General features: G+C 44.4%; 1 protein-coding gene across 10 annotated transcripts in view; it reads right to left on the bottom strand.

Annotated features, from left to right (window-relative positions):
* Window positions 1-23,938, bottom strand: part of nhsl1b (NHS-like 1b) — a 159,860-nt gene that overhangs the window by 38,844 nt on the left and 97,078 nt on the right. The window contains exon 1 of one of the 10 annotated variants that reach the window (XM_055885189.1): window positions 12,454-12,842. The exons of the other annotated variants lie outside the window; for them this stretch is intronic. Within the exon in view, the coding sequence (XP_055741164.1) occupies window positions 12,454-12,775 (322 nt within the window). The 5' untranslated portion in view covers window positions 12,776-12,842. Of the gene's footprint in view, window positions 1-12,453; window positions 12,843-23,938 lie in introns of those variants that run through there. 10 annotated transcript variants of the gene reach the window in all.

Here is a 23,938-nt window from a genome sequence, read left to right as displayed (position 1 = left end):
ATGAAATGCTCCTTTGAAGAGTAAAAGAACAACATGAAACATAACATCAACTGTAAAGACGTAAAGAGTGAAAAAGAGAGATGGAATCAAAAGGAAAAAAGAGTGAGGAAGAGACCAGAGGAAAGCTGAATACGTGCAAAATTGTTCAAACTTCAAAGCCAAGGTTCTCTTGATGTGGCATAAAAGCACTCAGTGCTGAAAAGAACAAAGGAGCCATGTGTACTGAGAGAAAGGAAAGGAATGAGGATAGAATGAGAAGTCAGAGGAGAGGTAAGGCCTGCACAGAGAAGGACTGGAAGGAAGATTGGTCAAAGCTTGTCTGCATGAATGAGTGTGAAAAAACAAGTCACCACCTTAGTTAAATAGAGTTGGGTTCGCTCACCTGTAGCCTAAAAGGTGAGAACTGGGTTACACACACAGCAGGGTCAGTGCTCATGACTCATTGCTGTCCATCAATTCTTGACCCAAGCAGATCCTACAGACCCTTTGTAATTCAAGCTAGTGTGCGTGTGTGTGTGACCTGGTGGATGCCTGTGCAATGGGTGACTGCAGGGTATTTAAAGGTCACCTGGGTATTTAGTACACATGGTGGATGGTCATCCATCCATCCAGACCAAAGCGGGTTGTCTCTCCAACAAGCTTCCTTCCCCCTCCTCATCAACCTCCATCTCTCTCTGGGGAGACCCTGAACAAATGATCTGTATCAGATCCCCTCATTCCCAAAAAAGGGGCTTTATCTAACAACGGACCTTCTTTCTACTCTCCCGCTCCACTCCCAATGGAATACTTCTGTACCTACAATCACTAGCTAGACATTCAGAGAATGCCTACTATAACACCTCTACTTCTCCTGGACAACAGTCTCCATTACGGAGCTAGGAACACAAGCATTTCAATACACCCACAATACCATCTGCTAAATATGTTTACGTGACCAATAACATTTGATTTGATTATTTTTTTAAAAACCTAGGTTGTACCACTCCACTATACCTGAGGGAGAGACCGTGAAGCTCGTTAGTGTAATCAAGCAATGAGCTGAATCACATTAACCCTCAAGGTTCCAATGCCCTGAGTCTGGAAAAGAAAAGCACAAACAATGTTGACTCTCAACCAAGAGTAACAGGGAGGTGCACAACACCTAAATGGGCCCCACACACTTTCAAACCTGGGGACCTTTAAATGTTAGCATAGAGTAAAATAAAACAGGTGTTGCACTTAAAATGTGTCCCTGTGTAAAGCAGCCTCTCAAAATGTTATTTTATGAACCGGCTGCTTTGTCCATCTGCAGTATCGGTCTCAGTGGAAAGGCTGGTAGTTCTGTTCCCGGCCCCCCGTCACCCGTGATTTGTGCATACCTCTCCCCCTCTCTTTTAGAGAATGTAAATCTAACCCCATTTGCCTATTCCCCTCTTGACCCCAAAATGGATTGGTGGGAAACTCCTAATACTACTAGTCCTCCTTCCACCATTTCTATTTCATCATTTAGCGCTCCTATCCAGGCCAATTACTATCACACGTGCAAGTAGCCTAGTCAAATAAGGAGGCTCTAAGGCTGCGTTTACACAAGCAGCACAATTCGGACATTTTTTCCCACTAATTGGTCATTTGACCAATCATATCAGAATTGTTTTACTTCGGAGCTGATCTGAAAAAAAAGATGAGAATTGGGCTGCCTGTGTAAACGCAGCCTAATATTCCTGCTCCAATGCAGAGTGGTCCATAGCCTCTGCAGTGGTTTAGAGCTGTATTTTACAAAGCAGTTTCCTTGGATGTCTTGAAGTGTGTCTTAAAACAAAATGCATTACTGTTATTATTCCGTAATGACCATTACCATAGTCCAATGGCCGTGTAATATAGTCTAACACTGGTTTATTACATTAGAGCATCATCTAGTCCAATAAAGACATAGAAACCCCATAAAGAGGCCCAGTCTACATTACTGGCCAGCCAGTCTGGCTCCATAGATATTGATCTGAGAACCATCAATATGACTACACTATCCTTTTAGGACTGATCACATCAAGACAAGACGAAGTGTGTGTGTGTGTTTGACTGTGGCAAGTTCTGTAATCTCCTTCATTTTCCATTTCCACCGGCAACCCAGTCTTAACACGTCCTTGTCACTATGCAGAATCATACCAGATTCATCGCTCTTTTGGCTCCCTTTTGTCATTCCTTCTGTACATAACACACACACACACACACACACACACACACACACACACACACACACACACACACACACACACACACACACACACACACACACACACACACACACACACACCATCCTCTCTCTATTGGGGCGTATGCTGGCTGTAGTGATGCTGACCTACATCTCACACCAGCTCTGTCTGTCTATATGTAGTCTACTGCTGTCAACTCTACTCTCCATAGGGGAGGTGGGCCTCATAACAAGATTCATTGAATTAACCTCACACACACTACAATACATTTGATCTGATACAAACACACAGATACGAGTGCTTTAGTATGGGTCTACAGGGTCTGGAACAGCATTTAGGGCGACAGGTAGCCCAGCGTTTAAGAGCGTTGGGCCAGTAACCGAAAGGTTGCTGGATCGAATCCTCAGGCCGACTAGGTGAAAAATCTGTCAATGTGCCCTTGAGCAAAGCACTTAACTGCTCTTGTATGTTGCTCTGGATAAGAGTGTCTGCTAAATGACTAAAATGTATAGACAGAGTATTATACTGCATGGGTAAGAGTTGAGGTAATTACCCATTAGGTGATTATCATTGCATTAGTGGGAGTCATGATTAGTGAGATTATCATAGCTATCATTGGTGTGGTCAACAAGCCAGCTATAGATGACCTTGCTTAGACTACTGTAACCATGCAGGACACAGCAAGGTAGCCTGTTAGCTTCCATGGTTAACAGTGAGGCGTTTGTCTCATTCATACACTGAGCCAGACAGACTGGGTTACTTTAGGGTAAGTGCCTCCACTAGCTCAAGGACACAGAGCAGCAAGCCACTTGGGGCTGCACGGCATTTCAACGTAGGAGGAAGAGAGAGGAAGGGAGATTCTGTGGGTGTGTCTTTGTTAGGGGAGAGCAGGCACTTTCATTTGACCCAGTTTAACATGGCATCTCACCTCTCATCAGCCACAACAGGCGGTCATGGGGGACCAGGCCTAACAACCAATCAACAATCCCCTTTACCACACGAGGACCAATCCACGCAGGACCAGGAAGAGAGCTTGTCATTCAGATAATTTCCTACTTGTGTGATTCAACCAATCAGGGGGGGTGGATGTTGGGTCTGGTGGCCCGGCAGTGACCAGTGTTGATTTCCCATAATTCTCCATGTGCTTGATTGACTTTGGATTTGTCTGACCAATCACATTGAACCCCTCCCTGCTGGATCTGTCTGTGACCGTCATCCTGTGTGTGTGACCTTGGATTTATCCAACCTATCACATTGACACCCCCCCCTGCTGAGTGTGTGTGTGTGGCCTATACAGCCAACAGGATATGACCCAAAACCAACCCATAATGATCACTTCCTACACAACAACCCAGTGTCCCAGTCCCCTAGCAGAGCCCCCCCATCATATACAGTCCCCAAATAGGAACAGATTACACTGTCTCTGACGGCACTCACTTTATTAGGTAACATTATAAGACACAACAGCAGTAGCCGTCTAGCCAAACCCAGCCCACACTGTAAATACAATATTGTATTGACTCTGTCTCTATACCCATCTGTGTGTGTGTGAATCTGACCAGAACCTAACCAGGTCAGCCTGATGTTAGGACCATAGGGGTTGAGATTGTGTAATAGTCACAGTAACAACCCAGATAAGACTATAGGGCCCATTGCATGTATAGTAACATACTGTACCACAGGTGTAGTACCAGCAGGCTGTAACATAGTGACGTCAGTGAGTGTTTCTGGCCAGAGACAGATTAGAGCTCCTGGGACCACATCGACATGGAATCAGTATCACTGAACATGCACACTAAAAGCATTCTGGGATCACTGGTGTCATCTGTCCAAAGTGACAGGGGGATCTATGTCTGGGTGCTCTGTGTGTGTGTGTGATGCGGGGGAGGGGATCCTTAGACCTTGTCTGGGAAACAGGCAGCCCCTAAAATCCACTTAACCCCTCCCTTCGTCCCTCCCTTTCTCTCTCCATATTCAACCCCCAAATTGCTTAATACAAAATCTCTCACCCTTTCCTCCCTCTGCTCCCTCCCTCACACCCCACTGTCACATCCAAGTCATTATGGATGGAAGGATTAATAGAGAAAGGCATCATTCAAATACAATGAGTGTGACCCCATAATGGTCCCCCAGGGAAACAAGGGTCATTCACTGATCAAACATCCCAAATTAAAGACCCTGTTGTTTTGAAATTACATTTGACATGACGCCAAACTTCTGTGTGGGGTTAAATTATAAAAACCTGTAGTTCTATTTGATAGAAAATTACCATTGGATTAATTATCTAAGGTAGTTAACATAATGTTATGAATATGTTAATTCAATTATATTAATAATTTCTGTGAATTACAGGGGCTTTTCCAAATGCTTTATTGCTACACATGGTTAGCCCATCAGCACTATTAGCCCATCAGCACTATAATCATTTGACAACAGTGGTCTACTATCCCTACACAAGTGCAGTCTACAATGGTGCTGCTGTTTGGTTAAGTAGTGCCACCATGTGGTAGAAACATGCAACTGCAGACCCAATGGAACGACAAGTACTGACGCAATTCCATTGTTTATAATCAAGTGGGAAAAAATTGGAAAGTTTAAAGTTATCTAAAAACATTTAAAAGTAGTTTAATTAAGCTACAGCCATTTCACCAACTTCAGTCATGTAAACTGAGTCCCTGTAGTTTCATGGCCATAATAACATGTGCCTATACCTCTGCACTGACAACCAAATGTGCTTTTCTTTCTTACCCCAACGATTTTCACCATAATCAATTTACACATGAGGCGTGGAAGCCCTCAAAAGAGGGTTGCCATGGTGAGGATGGCTCATTAGCACGGCGGAATTAAAAGAGCCTCTTAAAAACACAGCAGCATCCCCTCTTTACTCTCCTCCTTCCCTCCCTCTTTCCCGCTCTCCTCTGTTCTAATGAGTCTCTACAGCATAAAGGGGAGCTGCAGCATATTCAGGATGCTTGGCTTAATGGAGCCTCCAGCTGATTCACTCATAAAGGGCCTGGGCCCGAGGATAAGACTGGGGGCATGTTTGTGGCCTAGGGCTGGGGTTTGAAACAAGGGTAGGGGGTCCAGTATTGATAGGTGGGGGCGGAAATCGATAATTACATATCACAATATAATTTTGGGATATTATTATATCGATATTTGACTCCAAGTGTCTATTTTGTATTGTTTTTGCTACTGTAAGTAGAGATAGCTGGCGCTAGTCTGCTGAACCTAAGCCAAAACTCTATAGCTCGTTGTCCATCTTCTATAGCGTGTTCTCCAGCCAAGATGTTTCCGCACATTTATTTCTCTGACTGATCAAAACTTGTTTTCTCATGCTCTCTTGTCTCTTCGCAGCAGATATATGGTGAGAAATATGTTTGGAACATCAAATCGCAGTATCGAACCGCAAGAATCGCAATACATTTCTTATCGGCACCTAAGTGTTGTGATAATATTGTATCGTGAGGTCCCTGGCAACTTCCAGCCCTAGGGTACAGGGTCTATGGCTGGGGTTTGAAATAAGGGTACAGGGGATCCAGGTTCTAAGGCTTGGGATGGGGCAGGACTCTATGACTGGGGACATAGGACTAGGGCTCTATGACTGAGGACCTAGGACTATGACTGAGGACTAGAGCTCTATGACTGAGGACCTAGAACTATGACTGAGGACCTAGGACTCTATGACTGAGGACCTAGGACTATGACTGAGGACTAGAGCTCTATGACTGAGGACCTAGAACTATGACTGAGGACCTAGGACTCTATGACTGAGGACCTAGGACTAGGGCTCTATGACTGAGGACCTAGGACTATGACTGAGGACCTAGGACTCTATGACTGAGGACCTAGGACTATGGCTCTATGACTGAGGACTAGGGCTCTATGACTGAGGACCTAGGACTATGGCTCTATACCTGAGGACTAGGGCTCTATGACTGAGGACCTAGGACTATGACTGAGGACCTAGGACTATGACTGAGGACCTAGGACTATGACTGAGGACCTAGGACTATGAATGAGGACCTAGGACTATGACTGAGGACCTTGGACTAGGGCTCTATGACTGAGGACCTAGGACTAGGGCACTATGACTGAGGACCTAGGACTAGGGCACTATGACTGAGGACCTAGGACTAGGGCACTATGACTGAGGACCTAGGACTAGGGCTCCATGACTGAGGACCTAGGAAAAGGGCTGGGGCTCTATGGAACCGGGGTTGAGAATGAAGAATAAGACAAGATAATATTATGCTATTCAACCCCCTTATTAAAGGGCAATGCGCAACTGTGAATAATCATGCAACTCTCCTCTGAAGCCAATTGTAGCCACTAAAACATGCAGTACCCAATCTGATTGTATGAGGGGTAGGACTGGGAGCAACCCAGAAAGACCTCAGTGGAAGCAGCTTGGAGCTGATAAAAGCCCAAGCTGATCAGAGAAGTAATTAAATAAATGAGTTTGAGCCAGGCCATTTAGTGCTTAAACACTGTTATCCTGTACTAGGCCTAAATTAAACAAGGTAACACACAGCACTACGGTTGAATTAAATATGTCTCGGGCTGTACTAGTGAGGACATGTAAACTGCACTAATGACTCCATCCTATCAGCCTACTATTACTACTAGCCTCCTGGAAATTAAGCTCCAAAAAGCACACTACAGGCCTAAAACAGGACTGCATGCTTGAGTGCACACACACGCGCACACACGCGCACACATGCACAAATGCACTCGGAATTAACTCACACAAGCAGTACACAGGCTTCTCCACCTAGCTACACATATTCAGGCTGTTAATACTATTAGACAGCAGGTCAGTAAAGATTAACTCTGTATGGCCTTTCAACTCAACCCTCTCTGCAATGTGTCAGCGCTGGGCAGAATGGAATGTCACCTCACACACGATCATCTGTAAAACATCCCCACTTAACACAAGACAGGTGACAGGGGCACAGCCCAGGAGAGGGGGAAGGGGAGGGGGTGAAAGAGGTAGAGGTGTAGAGGGAGACCCTAAGGGGTAAGGGTGTCCTTTGTAGCTCAGTTGGCAGAGAGCATGGCACTTGTAACACCAGGGTAGAAGTTTCAATTCCCGGGCCCAACCATACGTAAAATGAATGCACGCGTGACTAAGTCTCTCTGGATGAAAACGTCTGCTAAATGGCATATATTATTATATTATACCGATAGGGTCTGACTTACCCAAAGCCCTTTGTATGTCATCACTGCAACGCTGTCTAAATTTTATTCATAAGATCAGGCTCCAGCCATACACACACTACACCACTAGGGGGCTCTCCATCCTTTACAGGGGCATCAGCCAAGCTTAGAAAATAAACCACAGGGTTATGCCTAATAATGTAATCAATTCCTTAAGTAAAAGTCACACAGATGTGACAGTGTGCAGCCCCACTACCTGTCACAGACCAACAGGAGGACTCAGGTCTTAGCCACACATGATGGAACTGTCACCTATTAGAGCTTAACAAGGCAGGCGTCCCTCCATTACTCACAGAACTAACCATGCAGCACCAATTACTCCTTCATTCAATGCCGAGGGGCAGAGCCAGGGTAACTGAATTAGGTTTGAAGAGACGTGGGGTTGGTGAGGCACACAGGCGGGTTAACACACACACACACACTTCATCAGAGACATGTAAGCTTGGGGAAATTATAAGATTTTATGAACAAACATCTTCCATTATGGGTCATTCGTGACTTTGGATTCAAGATTGTGTGTGGGGTGGGTGGGAGAGAGAGAAACACAGAGACAGACACAAAGACAAAGAGCAAGAGAGAATAAGAGGGGGGGGGAAGAGAGAGCGAGAGAAAAATAAACTGTTTGGGCTAAATCCTCTATCCCACCAAGATCAGCTATCACACTTTCTCAAACTTTGTCCTCAACCTGCCAACGGTGGGATTCAGGGAAACTGTGTGTGTCTGTAGGGGGTGGGACTAATGTGTAACAATGTGTCTTTGTGACTGTTCCTGTTCAAATCCCACAGTTAATCAGGCAGAGGAAGGACAACTACTTTTGTGTTCCCCTCTCTCAGCAGGGGCCATCTAAACACACACACACACACACACACACACACACACACACACACACACACACACACACACACACACACACACACACACACACACACACACACACACACACACACACACACACACACACACACACACACACACTCTCTCTCTCTTCTGGGGCATGGGTTGACACCATTGTCCAGTTTTCAACGATGAAATAAATCCTCTTATCCTTCATCTCAACCTCTGTTTCCATCTCCTCAGCGATCACCTCTTCTATAGCTGTGTATGTATAGCTATAAACCATGCTAATCCATAACTAGATAAAGGAGAGGTGCTTGACCAAACGGGTAATGCGGTCCGATGTAAGGTGTGTTGCTGACCGTGTTTAAAGCGTGGAGTCAGCCTCAGTCATGTCACAGAGATATGACTAACTAGGTCAAGGTAAATGGAACTCTACAGTCTGAACCAGATCACAGAGAGAAAAGGAGATGTACAGAGCAGGGAAAAAAGTATTTGCCCCCTTTCTGATTTTCTCTATTTTTGCATATTTGTGATACTGAATGTTATCAGATCTTCAACCAAAACCTAATATTAGATAAAGAGAACATGAGTTTACAAATACCCCCAACATTATACTTATTTTATTTATTGAATTAACAAAGTTATGCAACATCCCTGTTTGAAAAGTAATTGCCCTCTTACACTCAATAACTGGTTGTTCCACCTTTAGCTGCAATGACTCCAACCAAACACTTCCTGTCGTTGTTGATCAGTCTTTTACGTCACTGTGGAGGAATTTTGGCCAACTTGTCCATGCAGAACTGCTTTAACTCAGCAACATTTTTGGGTTTTCAAGCATAAACTGCATGACCCAGCTGCGTTTCAGATTCAGCTCACAGACGGATGGCCTGACAGTCTCCTGTAGAATTCTCTGATACAGAGCAGAATTCATGGTTCCTTCTATTAAGGCAAGTTGTCCAGGTCCTGAAGCAGCAAAGCATCCCCAAACCATCACCATGCCTGACCGTTGGGAGAAGGTTCTTACTGTGGAATGCAGTGTTTGGTTTTCGCCAGGCATGATGGGACACATGTGAATATCAGGCCATCCGTCGGTGAGCTGAAGCTGAATCGCAGCTGGGTCATGCAGCAAGACAATGATCCAAAACACACAATCAAGTCTACATGAAAAAGCTACAAATTTGAAGTGTTGGAATGACCTCGTCAAAGTCCAGACCTAATCCCAATTGAGACGTTGAGGCAGGACTTGAAATGAGACGTTTATGCTTGAAGACCCACAAATATCGCTGAGTTAAAGCAGTTCTGCATGGACAAGTTGGCCAAAATTTCTCCACAGCGACGTGAGAGACTGATCAACAACGACAGGAAGTGTTTGGTTGGAGTCATTGCAGCTAAAGGTGGAACAACCAGTTATTGAGTGTAAGAGGGCAATTACTTTTTCACACTGGGGCATTGGGTGTTGCATCACTTTGTTTATGAAATAAATAGGTAATTGTTGTGTTATTTGTTTACTCAGGTTCCCTTTATCTAATATCAGGTTTTGGTTGAAGATCTGATAACATTCAGTATCAAAAATTGAACATTTGAAAGGGGGCAAATACTTTTCCGGAGTTATGTTATGTATATATAAGGCATGATACAAGACAAAGCACTCTCATTTACACTAACCGCAGTCAAATTCCCCATGCAGGTTACCCTCACCTCCCTCTAGTTCTCAAAAAAGCCCACTAATTTCATTAGGGCCTATTTCCATTTCCCATTACTATTCCAGAAGGAAGCCTGCTCCTCTGCCACTCAGAGGTCCTCTGGGCCCCCAGGGGACCTGTTGGCTGGGATTGGTCAAACCCTGGACCTGCGTGTGTATGCCCACTGGGGGGCTTATGGAGGATCTGGAGAACACCTGCTACACATCTAAACTGGTAACTAAAGAACATGAGAGAGGAGGGAGGGAGAGACAGACAGATAGAATGGGTAGAGACCGGATACTGTAAGACAGGAAGGAAAACGGTGAATAAAGTGGAAGCTGTAAAGAGAGAAGAAGAGCATAGAGGAAGAGAGATGTAAAGAGAGAAGAAGAGCATAGAGGAAGAGAGATGTAAAGAGAGAAGAAGAGCATAGAGGAAGAGAGATGTAAAGAGAGACAGGAATGAATTACACCAAGCCTCAAAGCTCTGTGTCAGCTGCCGTCTGTTCACCGTAGTGTAAATACAGCGTGACTAGAGTGTTAATACAACGTACAGCGCAGGCACAATACTGTACCAATGTGGGCAACATCTTGAGCTGTCACGGCGCATTAATCAAAACAGGCCTGAGCGGGGATGCTAGTCTGGCTCGCATTGTTACGCTAAACGCATAAGAATAAGTGATTCATCACACACACACACACACACACACGCTTGTACACACACTTAGGCGTGCACACACACAAGCGCAATATCATAAAGACTCAGTACAGTATTAGGCTAGCTGCGTTAAAAGACAGCAACATTTTGTTTATTGACCAATGACTATAAAAACCTCCTCTCTCCTCACCCCATTCGATGGGTTCTTTATTAACTCTCCAAGGTGAAAGTCAGTCACCTCTGTTACCTACTACTGTCCCCCACGTCACCACATCCTGTCATCTCTGTCACAGTCCAACACAGGGATGTCCCATCACCCCCAGCAGATGGCTAATGTTCAGGGTTCCCATGGGTGGGGTGGACGGGTGCTTCTTTATTTGTGTATCTTACTGTAAACTCTGATGTCCGGTGTCTGCACTCAGCACGCATTGACATGTTCGGGTTCAAATACACACACGGCACCCATACATTACAGTAACTGCAAAACATTCAGCATATTTCTAGAATTTAGGAAGAGAAAGGCCTAGAAAGAAAAATACTAAGACTGACTTTTATCATGGATGGGATGTTTATGTGCTATCAATGAATGATAATATCTGGGTTCTGCTCCCAGAGGTCGTGTAACTAACTCCCTGATGCCCTCAGCTCAGCCGCCAGTACCTCTGCCACCACTCACAGGTCAAAGGTTAGAGGTCACCACAGCACACCCTGATGACACAACAAATGACCCCCAACAAAGGAGTCACACACTCGCTCTGACTCACACAACACACACCCTCACACACCACACACCCTCACACACCCTCACACACCACACACACAAAAAAACAAGGACAGACGGCACAGATCACACAATTCCAACTACCGGTACTACAAATCACATAATGGGAGGAGACAAAGCACCGGCTTGAGAGTGGCTGTACCACATGTCTCCCATAGAAACACACTAACACTGTTCAAACAGGATAGTCTAAAACAACATTACTGCCAAGGTCTGTTCACAACAACAGATTTGTCTCTGTCTGTAGCAAAGCCACTATGAGCATTCCAGTGTTTCCCCTAGGATTTTTTTCAGCAGCAGTGGCAAAGTTAGCGTAGGGTATGGGGAGGGGTTGTCGAAGTGGGCGTAGCCAATGGGCGGTCTCTGACCCAACATTTTAGAGGCCCTTCTCTTGGCCACAGAAACAAAACGTTGCTGTTTTAAAGCTAATTTCTGCAATTATTCTACACATTTTGCCATGTGGCTGAGAGAAAATGTGCAGTTTTAAAGATAATTTCTACACATTTTGCAATGGCTTATGCTACCTGAGTGACAATTTCTTTGGGGGAACATTACCTTGTTGGAATTGTAGATTCTCCCTAACTGTCTAGTTTTTATTTTGGTGATTGTTAGTTCTCAATTATTAAACATATATAACTCTACAATATTTTCTACATACTTTATATCTGGTTTTAGTAGTTTAAGTTTACACTGAAAATGTTTTACCATCCCAATTATTTGGAGTGGCAGCAATGATTTAGCAGCGGTGGAATATAGGGGAAACACTGCATTCACACTATAGTATAGATTAGAATATAAAGCAAAGCACTACAGACAAGTCCAAAGCCCCAGAGACTCCTCCTGCCAGGACTGACTAGAAAAACAGTCACTCTAAAGCCCAGAGACCAGTCCATAGAGGCAGAAGAGCAGTGTAATCTACCATTGCAGTCCAACAGTTCCAACCACGTGTGTCTCAACAGCACACAACAGCCTGAACCCAACAACACACTACTGTTTCTGTCACATAACAAAAGCCGACCGACTCCAGTCTGAGTAGTGTGTTCTGTTCTACCTTGGTGAGAAGTTCTACCTTGGCGAGAAGTTCTACCTTGGCGAGAAGTTCTACCTTGGCGGTCCTGGTAGGTGTGTGTGTGTCCCAAGGAGCCCTTGGTCTCGGGTCCTAGCAGTCCCGGTTTGGGCGTCCACAGAGAGTCCTGTCTCTGGTGGACCTTGGTGGAGAGCAGGCGGCGTCGCAGGCTGCCCTCGGGCCTACGGATGGGCCCTGAAGCATGGGGCTGGACTGGTAGGTTGTTGCCCATCTCGGAGGTGGTGTGGAAAGCCTTCTTCCCTCCCGAGTCCTCATAGCAGGCGGCCTTGTGCCAGCAGCTGACCACCGGCTTGGAGGAAAGGCACTGCACATATGCGATCATTCTCTCTCTGTCTCTAAGACCCTCGAGCCCCCCTCTTGGCCCTCCCACTTGGGACAGGGGCTTGTGTGTGTGTGTGTGTGTCACCCTCCTATTTTCTCTCTCTAGCCCCTAGCCCCTCAATAGGACTCCCCCTTCTCTCACCCCCCCTCTCTCCAGGAAGGATGAAGGGATGGGAGGGGCTGGTTTTCATGATTTTAAGTTTTTGCAACCCGCAGGGGACACTCTACTCCCTCCAGACCACAATCTCCAAAAGGCAGCCTCTCCCCCTCCCACTCGCCTCCTCTCTTTTTGTTCTGTCTGTCTCTCCCTCTCTCAGGGGCTTCTATTGACTTGCATTGATTTGCCTGACAAAAGGGAGGAATATGCAGTGTCAGATTACAAGCTCTATTTCCAAAACAAATACGGTGAATCTTCCAAAATCCAGCACACCTCAAAAACATCAACACCAAATCCGACTTAGCAAAAACCCAAAGTCGGAAGTTTGGGTTTGAAAAAAAAAAGAAAGTTGTACGCCAATTCCAAAAAGACCAGGAGAAATATGGTGAAATATTCTGAGGATGTGTAAAAGTGTTTAAACAAAGGTCTCCACGCCCCAGCAGGAAATAGCTGAGGTTACAACATGGTTCTTCTCACGTCACAATTTTTACTTTCTCCAAAACGCTCCTCAGTGGTTTTCAATATTCCAACGAAGTGTGTAGAACTCAAGAGTCTCTCTCTCAAACACAGGCAGGGTGTATGTGGGACGGAGACACCCTCTAGAACAGATGCAAGAGATTATGAAAAGAGATACCCCTGGTGAATAGATGAGTAGCAACTCTCCAGCACAAAGTGTGTGAAGGATGAGTATCGTGAGGTGAGTTTCTCCCCCTCCTTTTCTTCTCTCTCTCCAACTGACCATCAGCTTTGCCCCTTGGCCTCTCCCCCCCCCCCCCCTCCTCCTCTCCTTTATAGGACTAATCTGTAATTCCAGATTATCCAGTCCTAGTCCCTTTACAGAGACAGCAGACACGGAGAGCACTACAGATGGACGCCATCCTGCTGCTAATTAACCCTGGTGTAACGGTCAGCCTGCCAGCGTGTGTTGGTGTGTGGCACCTCAGACGACAACTGCCAGTCATTACAGGTGTGACCTGGAGGATACAAATAGAACCAGATAAAACACAGACAAATAGACAGACAAAAAAGGACAGAAACAGACAAAGAGACACACAGACACATCTAGACAACAGTTAAAGGTTTCGCCTCTTCTGCAACAACGGTGCAACTGTATGTTATTCTAGACTAGGCCACTACATATAGAGCTGTGTGTTATTCTGGACTAGGCCAATACATATAGAGCTGGGTGTTATTCTAGACTAGGCCACTACATATAGAGCTGTATGTTATTCTGGACTAGGCCACTACATATAGAGCTGTGTGTTATTCTAGACTAGGCCACTACATATAGAGCTGTGTGTTATTCTAGACTAGGCCACTACATATAGAGCTGTGTGTTATTCTGGACTAGGCCACTACATATAGAGCTGGGTGTTATTCTGGACTAGGCCACTACATATAGAGTTGTGTGTTATTCTAGACTAGGCCACTACATATAGAGCTGTGTGTTATTCTAGACTAGGCCACTACATATAGAGCTGTATGTTATTCTGGACTAGGCCACTACACATAGAGCTGTGTGTTATTCTGGACTAGGCCACTACATATAGAGCTGTATGTTATTCTGGACTAGGCCACTACATATAGAGCTGTGTGTTATTCTGGACTAGGCCACTACACATATAGAGCTGGGTGTTATTCTGGACTAGGCCACTACATATAGAGTTGTGTGTTATTCTGGACTAGGCCACTACATATAGAGCTGTGTGTTATTCTAGACTAGGCCACTACATATAGAGCTGTGTGTTATTCTAGACTAGGCCACTACATATAGAGTTGTGTGTTATTCTAGACTAGGCCACTACATATAGAGTTGTGTGTTATTCTAGACTAGGCCACTACATATAGAGCTGTGTGTTATTCTAGACTAGGCCACTACATATAGAGCTGTGTGTTATTCTGGACTAGGCCACTACATATAGAGCTGTGTGTTATTCTGGACTAGGCCACTACATACAGAGCTGTGTGTTATTCTGGACAAGGCCACTACATATAGAGCTGTGTGTTATTCTGGACTAGGCCACTATATATAGAGCTGTGTGTTATTCTAGACAAGGCCACTACATATAGAGCTGTGTGTTATTCTAGACTAGGCTACTACATATAGAGCTGTGTGTTATTCTGGACTAGGCCACTACATATAGAGTTGTGTGTTATTCTAGACTAGGCCACTACATACAGAGATGTGTGTTATTCTGGACTAGGCCACTACACATAGAGTTGTGTGTTATTCTAGACTAGGCCACTACCCATAGAGCTGTGTGTTATTCTGGACTAGGCCACTACACATAGAGTTGTGTGTTATTCTGGACTAGGCCACTACATATAGAGCTGTGTGTAATTCTAGACTAGGCCACTACATATAGAGCTGTGTGTTATTCTAGACTAGGCCACTACATATAGAGCTGTGTGTTATTCTAGACTAGGCAACTACATATAGAGCTGTGTGTTATTGTGGACTAGGCCACTACATATAGAGCTGGGTGTTATTCTGGACTAGGCCACTACATATAGAGTTGTGTGTTATTCTAGACTAGGCCACTACATATAGAGCTGTGTGTTATTCTGGACTAGGCCACTACACATAGAGCTGTGTGTTATTCTATACTAGGCCACTACATATAGAGCTGTGTGTTATTCTAGACTAGGCCACTACACATAGATTTGTGTGTTATTCTAGACTAGGCCACTACATATAGAGCTGTGTGTTATTCTAGACTAGGCCACTACATATAGAGCTGTGTGTTATTCTGGACTAGGCCACTACATATAGAGTTGTGTGTTATTCTAGACTAGGCCACTACATATAGAGCTGTGTGTTATTCTGGACAAGGCCACTAAATATAGAGCTGTGTGTTATTCTAGACTAGGCCACTACATATAGAGCTGTGTGTTATTCTGGACTAGGCCAATACATATAGAGCTGTGTGTTATTCTAGACTAGGCCACTACATACAGAGCTGTGTGTTATTCTAGACTAGGCCACTACATATAGAGCTGTGTGTTATTCTGGACTAGGCCACTACATATAGAGCTATGTGTTATTCTGGACTATGCCACTACATATAGAGCTGTGTGTTATTCTGGACTAGGCCACTACATATAGAGCTGTGTGTTATTCTGGACTATGCCACTACATATAGAGCTGTGTGTTATTCTGGACTAGGCCACTACATATAGAGTTGTGTGTTATTCTGGACTAGGCCAATACATATAGAGTTGTGTGTTATTCTAGACTAGGCCACTACATATAGAGTTGTGTGTTATTCTAGACTAGGCCACTACATATAGAGCTGTGTGTTATTCTGGACTAGGCCACTACATATAGAGATGTGTGTTATTCTGGACTAGGCCACTACATATAGAGCTGTGTGTTATTCTGGACTAGGCCACTACATATAGAGCTGTGTGTTATTCTAGAGTAGGCCACTACATATAGAGTTGTGTGTTATTCTAGACTAGGCCACTACATATATAGCTGTGTGTTATTCTGGACTAGGCCACTACATATAGAGCTGTGTGTTATTCTAGACTAGGCCACTACACATAGAGCTGTGTGTTATTCTGGACTAGGCCACTACACATAGAGTTGTGTGTTATTCTGGACTAGGCCACTACATATAGAGCTGTGTGTAATTCTAGACTAGGCCACTACATATAGAGCTGTGTGTTATTCTAGACGAGGCCACTACATATAGAGCTGTGTGTTATTCTGGACTAGGCCACTACATATAGAATTGTGTGTTATTCTAGACTAGGCCAATACATATAGAGCTGTGTGTTATTCTAGACTAGGCCACTACATACAGAGCTGTGTGTTATTCTGGACTAGGCCACTACATATAGAGCTGTGTGTTATTCTGGACTAGGCCACTACATATAGAGCTGTGTGTTATTCTGGACTAGGCCACTACATATAGAGCTGTGTGTTATTCTGGACTAGGCCACTACATATAGAGTTGTGTGTTATTCTATACTAGGCAACTACACACAGAGCTGTGTGTTATTCTAGACTAGGCCACTACACATAGAGTTGTGTGTTATTCTAGACTAGGCCACTACACATAGAGTTGTGTGTTATTCTAGACTAGGCCACTACACATAGAGTTGTGTGTTATTCTGGACTAGGCCACTACATATAGAGTTGTGTGTTATTCTAGACTAGGCCACTACACATAGAGTTGTGTGTTATTCTAGACTAGGCCACTACATATAGAGCTGTGTGTTATTCTGGACAAGGCCACTACATATAGAGCTGTGTGTTATTCTGGACTAGGCCACTACATATAGAGCTGTGTGTTATTCTGGACTAGGCCAATACATATAGAGCTGTGTGTTATTCTAGACTAGGCCACTACATATAGAGCTGTATGTTATTCTGGACTAGGCCACTACACATAGAGCTGTGTGTTATTCTAGACTAGGCCACTACATATAGAGATGTGTGTTATTCTAGACTAGGCCACTACATATAGAGTTGTGTGTTATTCTAGACTAGGCCACTACATATAGAGCTGTGTGTTATTCTAGACTAGGTCACTACATATAGAGCTGTGTGTTATTCTGGACTAGGCCACTACATATAGAGCTGTGTGTTATTCTGGACTAGGCCACTACATATAGAGCTGTATGTTATTCTAGACTAGGCCACTACATATAGAGTTGTGTGTTATTCTGGACTAGGCCACTACATATAGAGCTGGGTGTTATTCTGGACTAGGCCACTACATATAGAGTTGTGTGTTATTCTAGACTAGGCCACTACATATAGAGCTGTGTGTTATTCTAGACTAGGCTACTACATATAGAGCTGTGTGTTATTCTGGACTAGGCCACTACATATAGAGTTGTGTGTTATTCTAGACTAGGCCACTACACATAGAGTTGTGTGTAATTCTAGACTAGGCCACTACATATAGAGCTGTGTGTTATTCTAGACTAGGCCACTACATATAGAGCTGTGTGTTATTCTAGACTAGGCAACTACATATAGAGCTGTGTGTTATTCTGGACTAGGCCACTATATATAGAGCTGGGTGTTATTCTGGACTAGGCCACTACATATAGAGTTGTGTGTTATTCTAGACTAGGCCACTACATATAGAGCTGTGTGTTATTCTGGACTAGGCCACTACACATAGAGCTGTGTGTTATTCTAGACTAGGCCACTACATATAGAGCTGTGTGTTATTCTAGACTAGGCCACTACACATAGATTTGTGTGTTATTCTAGACTAGGCCACTACATATAGAGCTGTGTGTTATTCTAGACTAGGCCACTACATATAGAGCTGTGTGTTATTCTGGACTAGGCCACTACATATAGAGTTGTGTGTTATTCTAGACTAGGCCACTACATATAGAGCTGTGTGTTATTCTGGACAAGGCCACTACATATAGAGCTGTGTGTTATTCTAGACTAGGCCACTACATATAGAGCTGTGTGTTATTCTGGACTAGGCCAATACATATAGAGCTGTGTGTTATTCTAGACTAGGCCACTACATACAGAGCTGTGTGTTATTCTAGACTAGGCCACTACATATAGAGCTGTGTGTTATTCTGGACTAGGCCACTACATATAGAGCTATGTGTTATTCTGGACTATGCCACTACATATAGAGCTGTGTGTTATTCTGGACTAGGCCACTACATATAGAGCTGTGTGTTATTCTGGACTAGGCCACTACATATAGAGCTGTGTGTTATTCTGGACTAGGCCACTACATATAGAGTTGTGTGTTATTCTGGACTAGGCCAATACATATAGAGTTGTGTGTTATTCTAGACTAGGCCACTACATATAGAGTTGTGTGTTATTCTAGACTAGGCCACTACATATAGAGCTGTGTGTTATTCTGGACTAGGCCACTACATATAGAGATGTGTGTTATTCTGGACTAGGCCACTACATATAGAGCTGTGTGTTATTCTGGACTAGGCCACTACATATAGAGCTGTGTGTTATTCTAGAGTAGGCCACTACATATAGAGTTGTGTGTTATTCTAGACTAGGCCACTACATATAGAGCTGTGTGTTATTCTGGACTAGGCCACTACATATAGAGCTGTGTGTTATTCTAGACTAGGCCACTACACATAGAGCTGTGTGTTATTCTAGACTAGGCCACTACACATAGAGTTGTGTGTTATTCTAGACTAGGCCACTACACATAGAGTTGTGTGTTATTCTAGACTAGGCCACTACACATAGAGTTGTGTGTAATTCTAGACTAGGCCACTACATATAGAGCTGTGTGTTATTCTAGACGAGGCCACTACATATAGAGCTGTGTGTTATTCTGGACTAGGCCACTACATATAGAGCTGTGTGTTATTCTGGACTAGGCCACTACATATAGAATTGTGTGTTATTCTAGACTAGGCCAATACATATAGAGCTGTGTGTTATTCTAGACTAGGCCACTACATACAGAGCTGTGTGTTATTCTGGACTAGGCCACTACATATAGAGCTGTGTGTTATTCTGGACTAGGCCACTACATATAGAGCTGTGTGTTATTCTGGACTAGGCCACTACATATAGAGCTGTGTGTTATTCTGGACTAGGCCACTATATATAGAGTTGTGTGTTATTCTATACTAGGCCACTACACACAGAGCTGTGTTTTATTCTAGACTAGGCCACTACACATAGAGTTGTGTGTTATTCTAGACTAGGCCACTACACATAGAGTTGTGTGTTATTCTAGACTAGGCCACTACACATAGAGTTGTGTGTTATTCTGGACTAGGCCACTACATATAGAGTTGTGTGTTATTCTAGACTAGGCCACTACACATAGAGTTGTGTGTTATTCTAGACTAGGCAACTACACATAGAGCTGTGTGTTATTCTAGACTAGGCCACTACATACAGAGCTATGTGCTATTCTAGACTAGGCCACTACACATAGAGTTGTGTGTTATTCTGGACTAGGCCACTACATATAGAGCTGTGTGTTATTCTGGACTAGGCCAATACATATAGAGCTGTGTGTTATTCTAGAGTAGGCCACTACATACAGAGCTGTGTGTTATTCTGGACTAGGACACTACATACAGAGCTATGTGCTATTCTAGACTAGGCCACTACACATAGAGTTGTGTGTTATTCTAGACTAGGCCACTACACATAGAGTTGTGTGTTATTCTAGACTAGGCCACTACATATAGAGTTGTGTGTTATTCTAGACTAGGCCACTACACATAGAGTTGTGTGTTATTCTAGACTAGGCCACTACATATAGAGCTGTGTGTTATTCTAGACTAGGCCACTACATACAGAGCTGTGTGTTATTCTGGACTAGGCCACTACATATAGAGCTGTGTGTTATTCTGGACTAGGCCACTACATATAGAGCTGTGTGTTATTCTGGACTAGGCCACTACATATAGAGTTGTGTGTTATTCTATACTAGGCCACTACACACAGAGCTGTGTGTTATTCTAGACTAGGCCACTACACATAGAGTTGTGTGTTATTCTAGACTAGGCCACTACACATAGAGTTGTGTGTTATTCTAGACTAGGCCACTACATACAGAGCTATGTGCTATTCTAGACTAGGCCACTACACATAGAGTTGTGTGTTATTCTAGACTAGGCCACTACACATAGAGTTGTGTGTTATTCTAAGCTAGGCCACTACATATAGAGCTGTGTGTTATTCTGGACTAGGCCAATACATATAGAGCTGTGTGTTATTCTAGAGTAGGCCACTACATACAGAGCTGTGTGTTATTCTGGACTAGGCCACTACATATAGAGCTGTGTGTTATTCGAGACTAGGACACTACATACAGAGCTATGTGCTATTCTAGACTAGGCCACTACACATAGAGTTGTGTGTTATTCTAGACTAGGCCACTACACATAGAGTTGTGTGTTATTCTAGACTAGGCCACTACATATAGAGTTGTGTGTTATTCTAGACTAGGCCACTACACATAGAGTTGTGTGTTATTCTAGACTAGGCCACTACATATAGAGCTGTGTGTTATTCTAGACTAGGCCACTACACATAGAGTTGTGTGTATCATATCGATCAATCATTACTAATCAGATTGTTGGGGGCATTGGAGCTTAGAGCAGTGACAGAGCTGCTGACCAGCAGAGGGGGAGAGGAGATAGAATGCTTGGCCAGGGAAACACACAGGCTTTATTCCAGTTACACCACAGCAATGATGACGAGGCAGATTAGAAAACATATAAAAGCATAGACAAATGCATGCACACATACACCAAAATGTTGCGGGTAGAGCCTCTTCAAAAAGACTACCGACAACCCTGAACTGATGCAAGGCAGAAAAGGAAAGAGCAGATAGAAACAGAAATGCAGAGGCAGGGAGGGATTCACAGTAGTAACTAAATGAGAAAAAACAAACACCACACAGCAGCTCCATCTAGTGGTACAATATCACATCGTCACGTCAAGGATCCATGTATGGAGTACTGTGGTAGAGAAACCGGACTCCCACTGGAAGTAACTCCACTATAACCTCATCTAGCAGTGTGTGTTTAATGGGCACTCCCGACAGTTCCTCTGTCCGTCTTTATAAGGTACAGTATAGTAAGGGTGAGGTGAGGTTCTGATTCTGAGAAGACATACAGACACACAGACACACACATAGACAGACAGACAGACAGACAGACAGACAGACAGACAGACAGACAGACAGGCATGCATGGATACAGACAGACAGACAGACAGACAGACAGACAGACATGCATGTATGGATACAGACAGACAGACATGCATGCATGGATACAGACAGACAGACAGACAGACAGACATGCATGCATGGATACAGACAGACAGACAGACAGACAGACAGACAGACAGACAGACAGACAGACATGCATGCATGGATACAGACAGACAAGCATGGACACAGACAGAGACAGACAGACAGACATGAATGGACACAGACAGAGACAGACAGACATGAATGGACACAGACAGAGACAGACAGACAGACATGCATAGACACAGACACAGACACAGACAGACAGACAGACAGACAGACAGACAGACAGACAGACAGAAAGACAGAAAGAAAGAAAGAAAGAAAGCCATGGTTCTAGCTCCAGGACACGGAACAGGAAACCAGTATTCTTACATTGTCAAAGGATCTGATTAGCTTGTAAAGACACACAAACAAGCAGACTGAACAGTAACAAATATAGAGAGTAGTGAAACGATGGATAAAGGTCAAATACCATATGGAAGTATGGTCAGTGTGTGCCCTGCCAAAGCCACAGCAGATAGCCGGGTTCACAGAGCCATTAACAGAGGTTATCATTTCCATAGCGAAGCCACACTGACAACACTAATACCACAGCCAAACACCTAATACCTAACTAAAAGGCACATCTGACTGTGTACTTAACCCCTCCCTCTGTTCCCATTCTAAACCATGTAAGTACAGAACAAACACATTTACAGTTTCATCAACACAGAGGGGTGTTGGAAACCACATACTCTGTCCCTCGGTCATGTAGCTACGTATCTGAGAGATACACAATCACTCTCTCTGCGTGCATTAGGTTCAACATTTTCACATGCCCAGCGGGGGGTATAGAGTGATGCGGACAGTGGACACACTCACACATACATTAGTGGTAGCATCAGCACAATATGGGTCGCTTGAACCAACACACAGACACATTAGCAGCCTTGCCTTTGACAGAACTAACTAAACAGTGGGGGGTTCAAACTGACACAGTGACCGGCACACACACACACACTCAGACACACACACACACTCAGACACACACACACACTCTCACACACACACACACTCAGACACACACACTCAGACACACACAGACACTCAGACACACACAGACACTCAGACACACACACACACTCAGACACACACACACACTCAGACACACACACACTCAGACACACACACACACACTCAGACACACACACACACACACACACACACACACACACACACACTCAGACACACACACACACTCAGACACACACATACACTCAGACACACACAGACACTCAGACACACACACACACACTCAGACACACACACTCAGACACACACACTCAGACACACACACACACACTCAGACACACACAGACACTCAGACACACACACACTCAGACACTCAGACACACACACACACTCAGACAGACTCAGGACACAGACACACACACACACACACACACACACACACACACACACACACACACACACACACACACACACACACACACACACACACACACACACACACACACACACACTCAGACACACACACACTCAGACACACACACACTCAGACACACACACACTCAGACACACACACACTCAGACAGACTCAGGACACAGACACACAGACACACAGACTCAGGACACAGACACACAGACACACAGACACACAGACACACAGACACACACACACACACACACACACCCTGACAGACAGTGTGTGAGTCAGTCAGGGTTCAGTACTGCATGGGTAGGTAACCCCCCGGCCCAACATGCAGGGCGGCCGGGCTCTCACAGCCCACTGGTTCTGAATGGAGATTATGGGTAGTCAGTCAGGAGGTGAGCGTGTGTGTGTGTGTGTGTGTGTGTGTGTGTGTGTGTGTGTGTGTGTGTGTGTGTGTGTGTGTGCGTGACTACACCTCCCAGACAATGCTGTTGATGCCCACGCGGGTCCACACTGGGAAGAGCTCATCCACTGTGTGTGTGTGTGTACGTGCCAGTGAGTGCCTTTGTGTGTGTTTGTACAGGGGGATATTACGGAAGTCTCAGAGAAAAGGGACAATGGTTTCCAGGGAGACCCAGAGGGGCTGAATGTAGGGAGAGTGGGAAAACACCTGCATGCTGTGTTCTGTTTGTCTGAAGAATCATCCGCTGTTAGAGTCAGCTATTGTCTAAGGAGCTCAGGCTAACAAAACTCATCCATTGTCTACAGGAGGACTATGGAAATCTCCATCCATTTTCTACAGGAGGACTATGGAAAACTCCATCC

The sequence above is a fragment of the Salvelinus fontinalis genome, chromosome 27, assembly GCF_029448725.1.
Source record: "Salvelinus fontinalis isolate EN_2023a chromosome 27, ASM2944872v1, whole genome shotgun sequence".
In the NCBI taxonomy this organism is placed as follows: domain Eukaryota; kingdom Metazoa; phylum Chordata; class Actinopteri; order Salmoniformes; family Salmonidae; genus Salvelinus; species Salvelinus fontinalis.
Note: the sequence above shows the minus strand (reverse complement) of the source record. Positions and strands in the feature narration are given on the sequence as shown.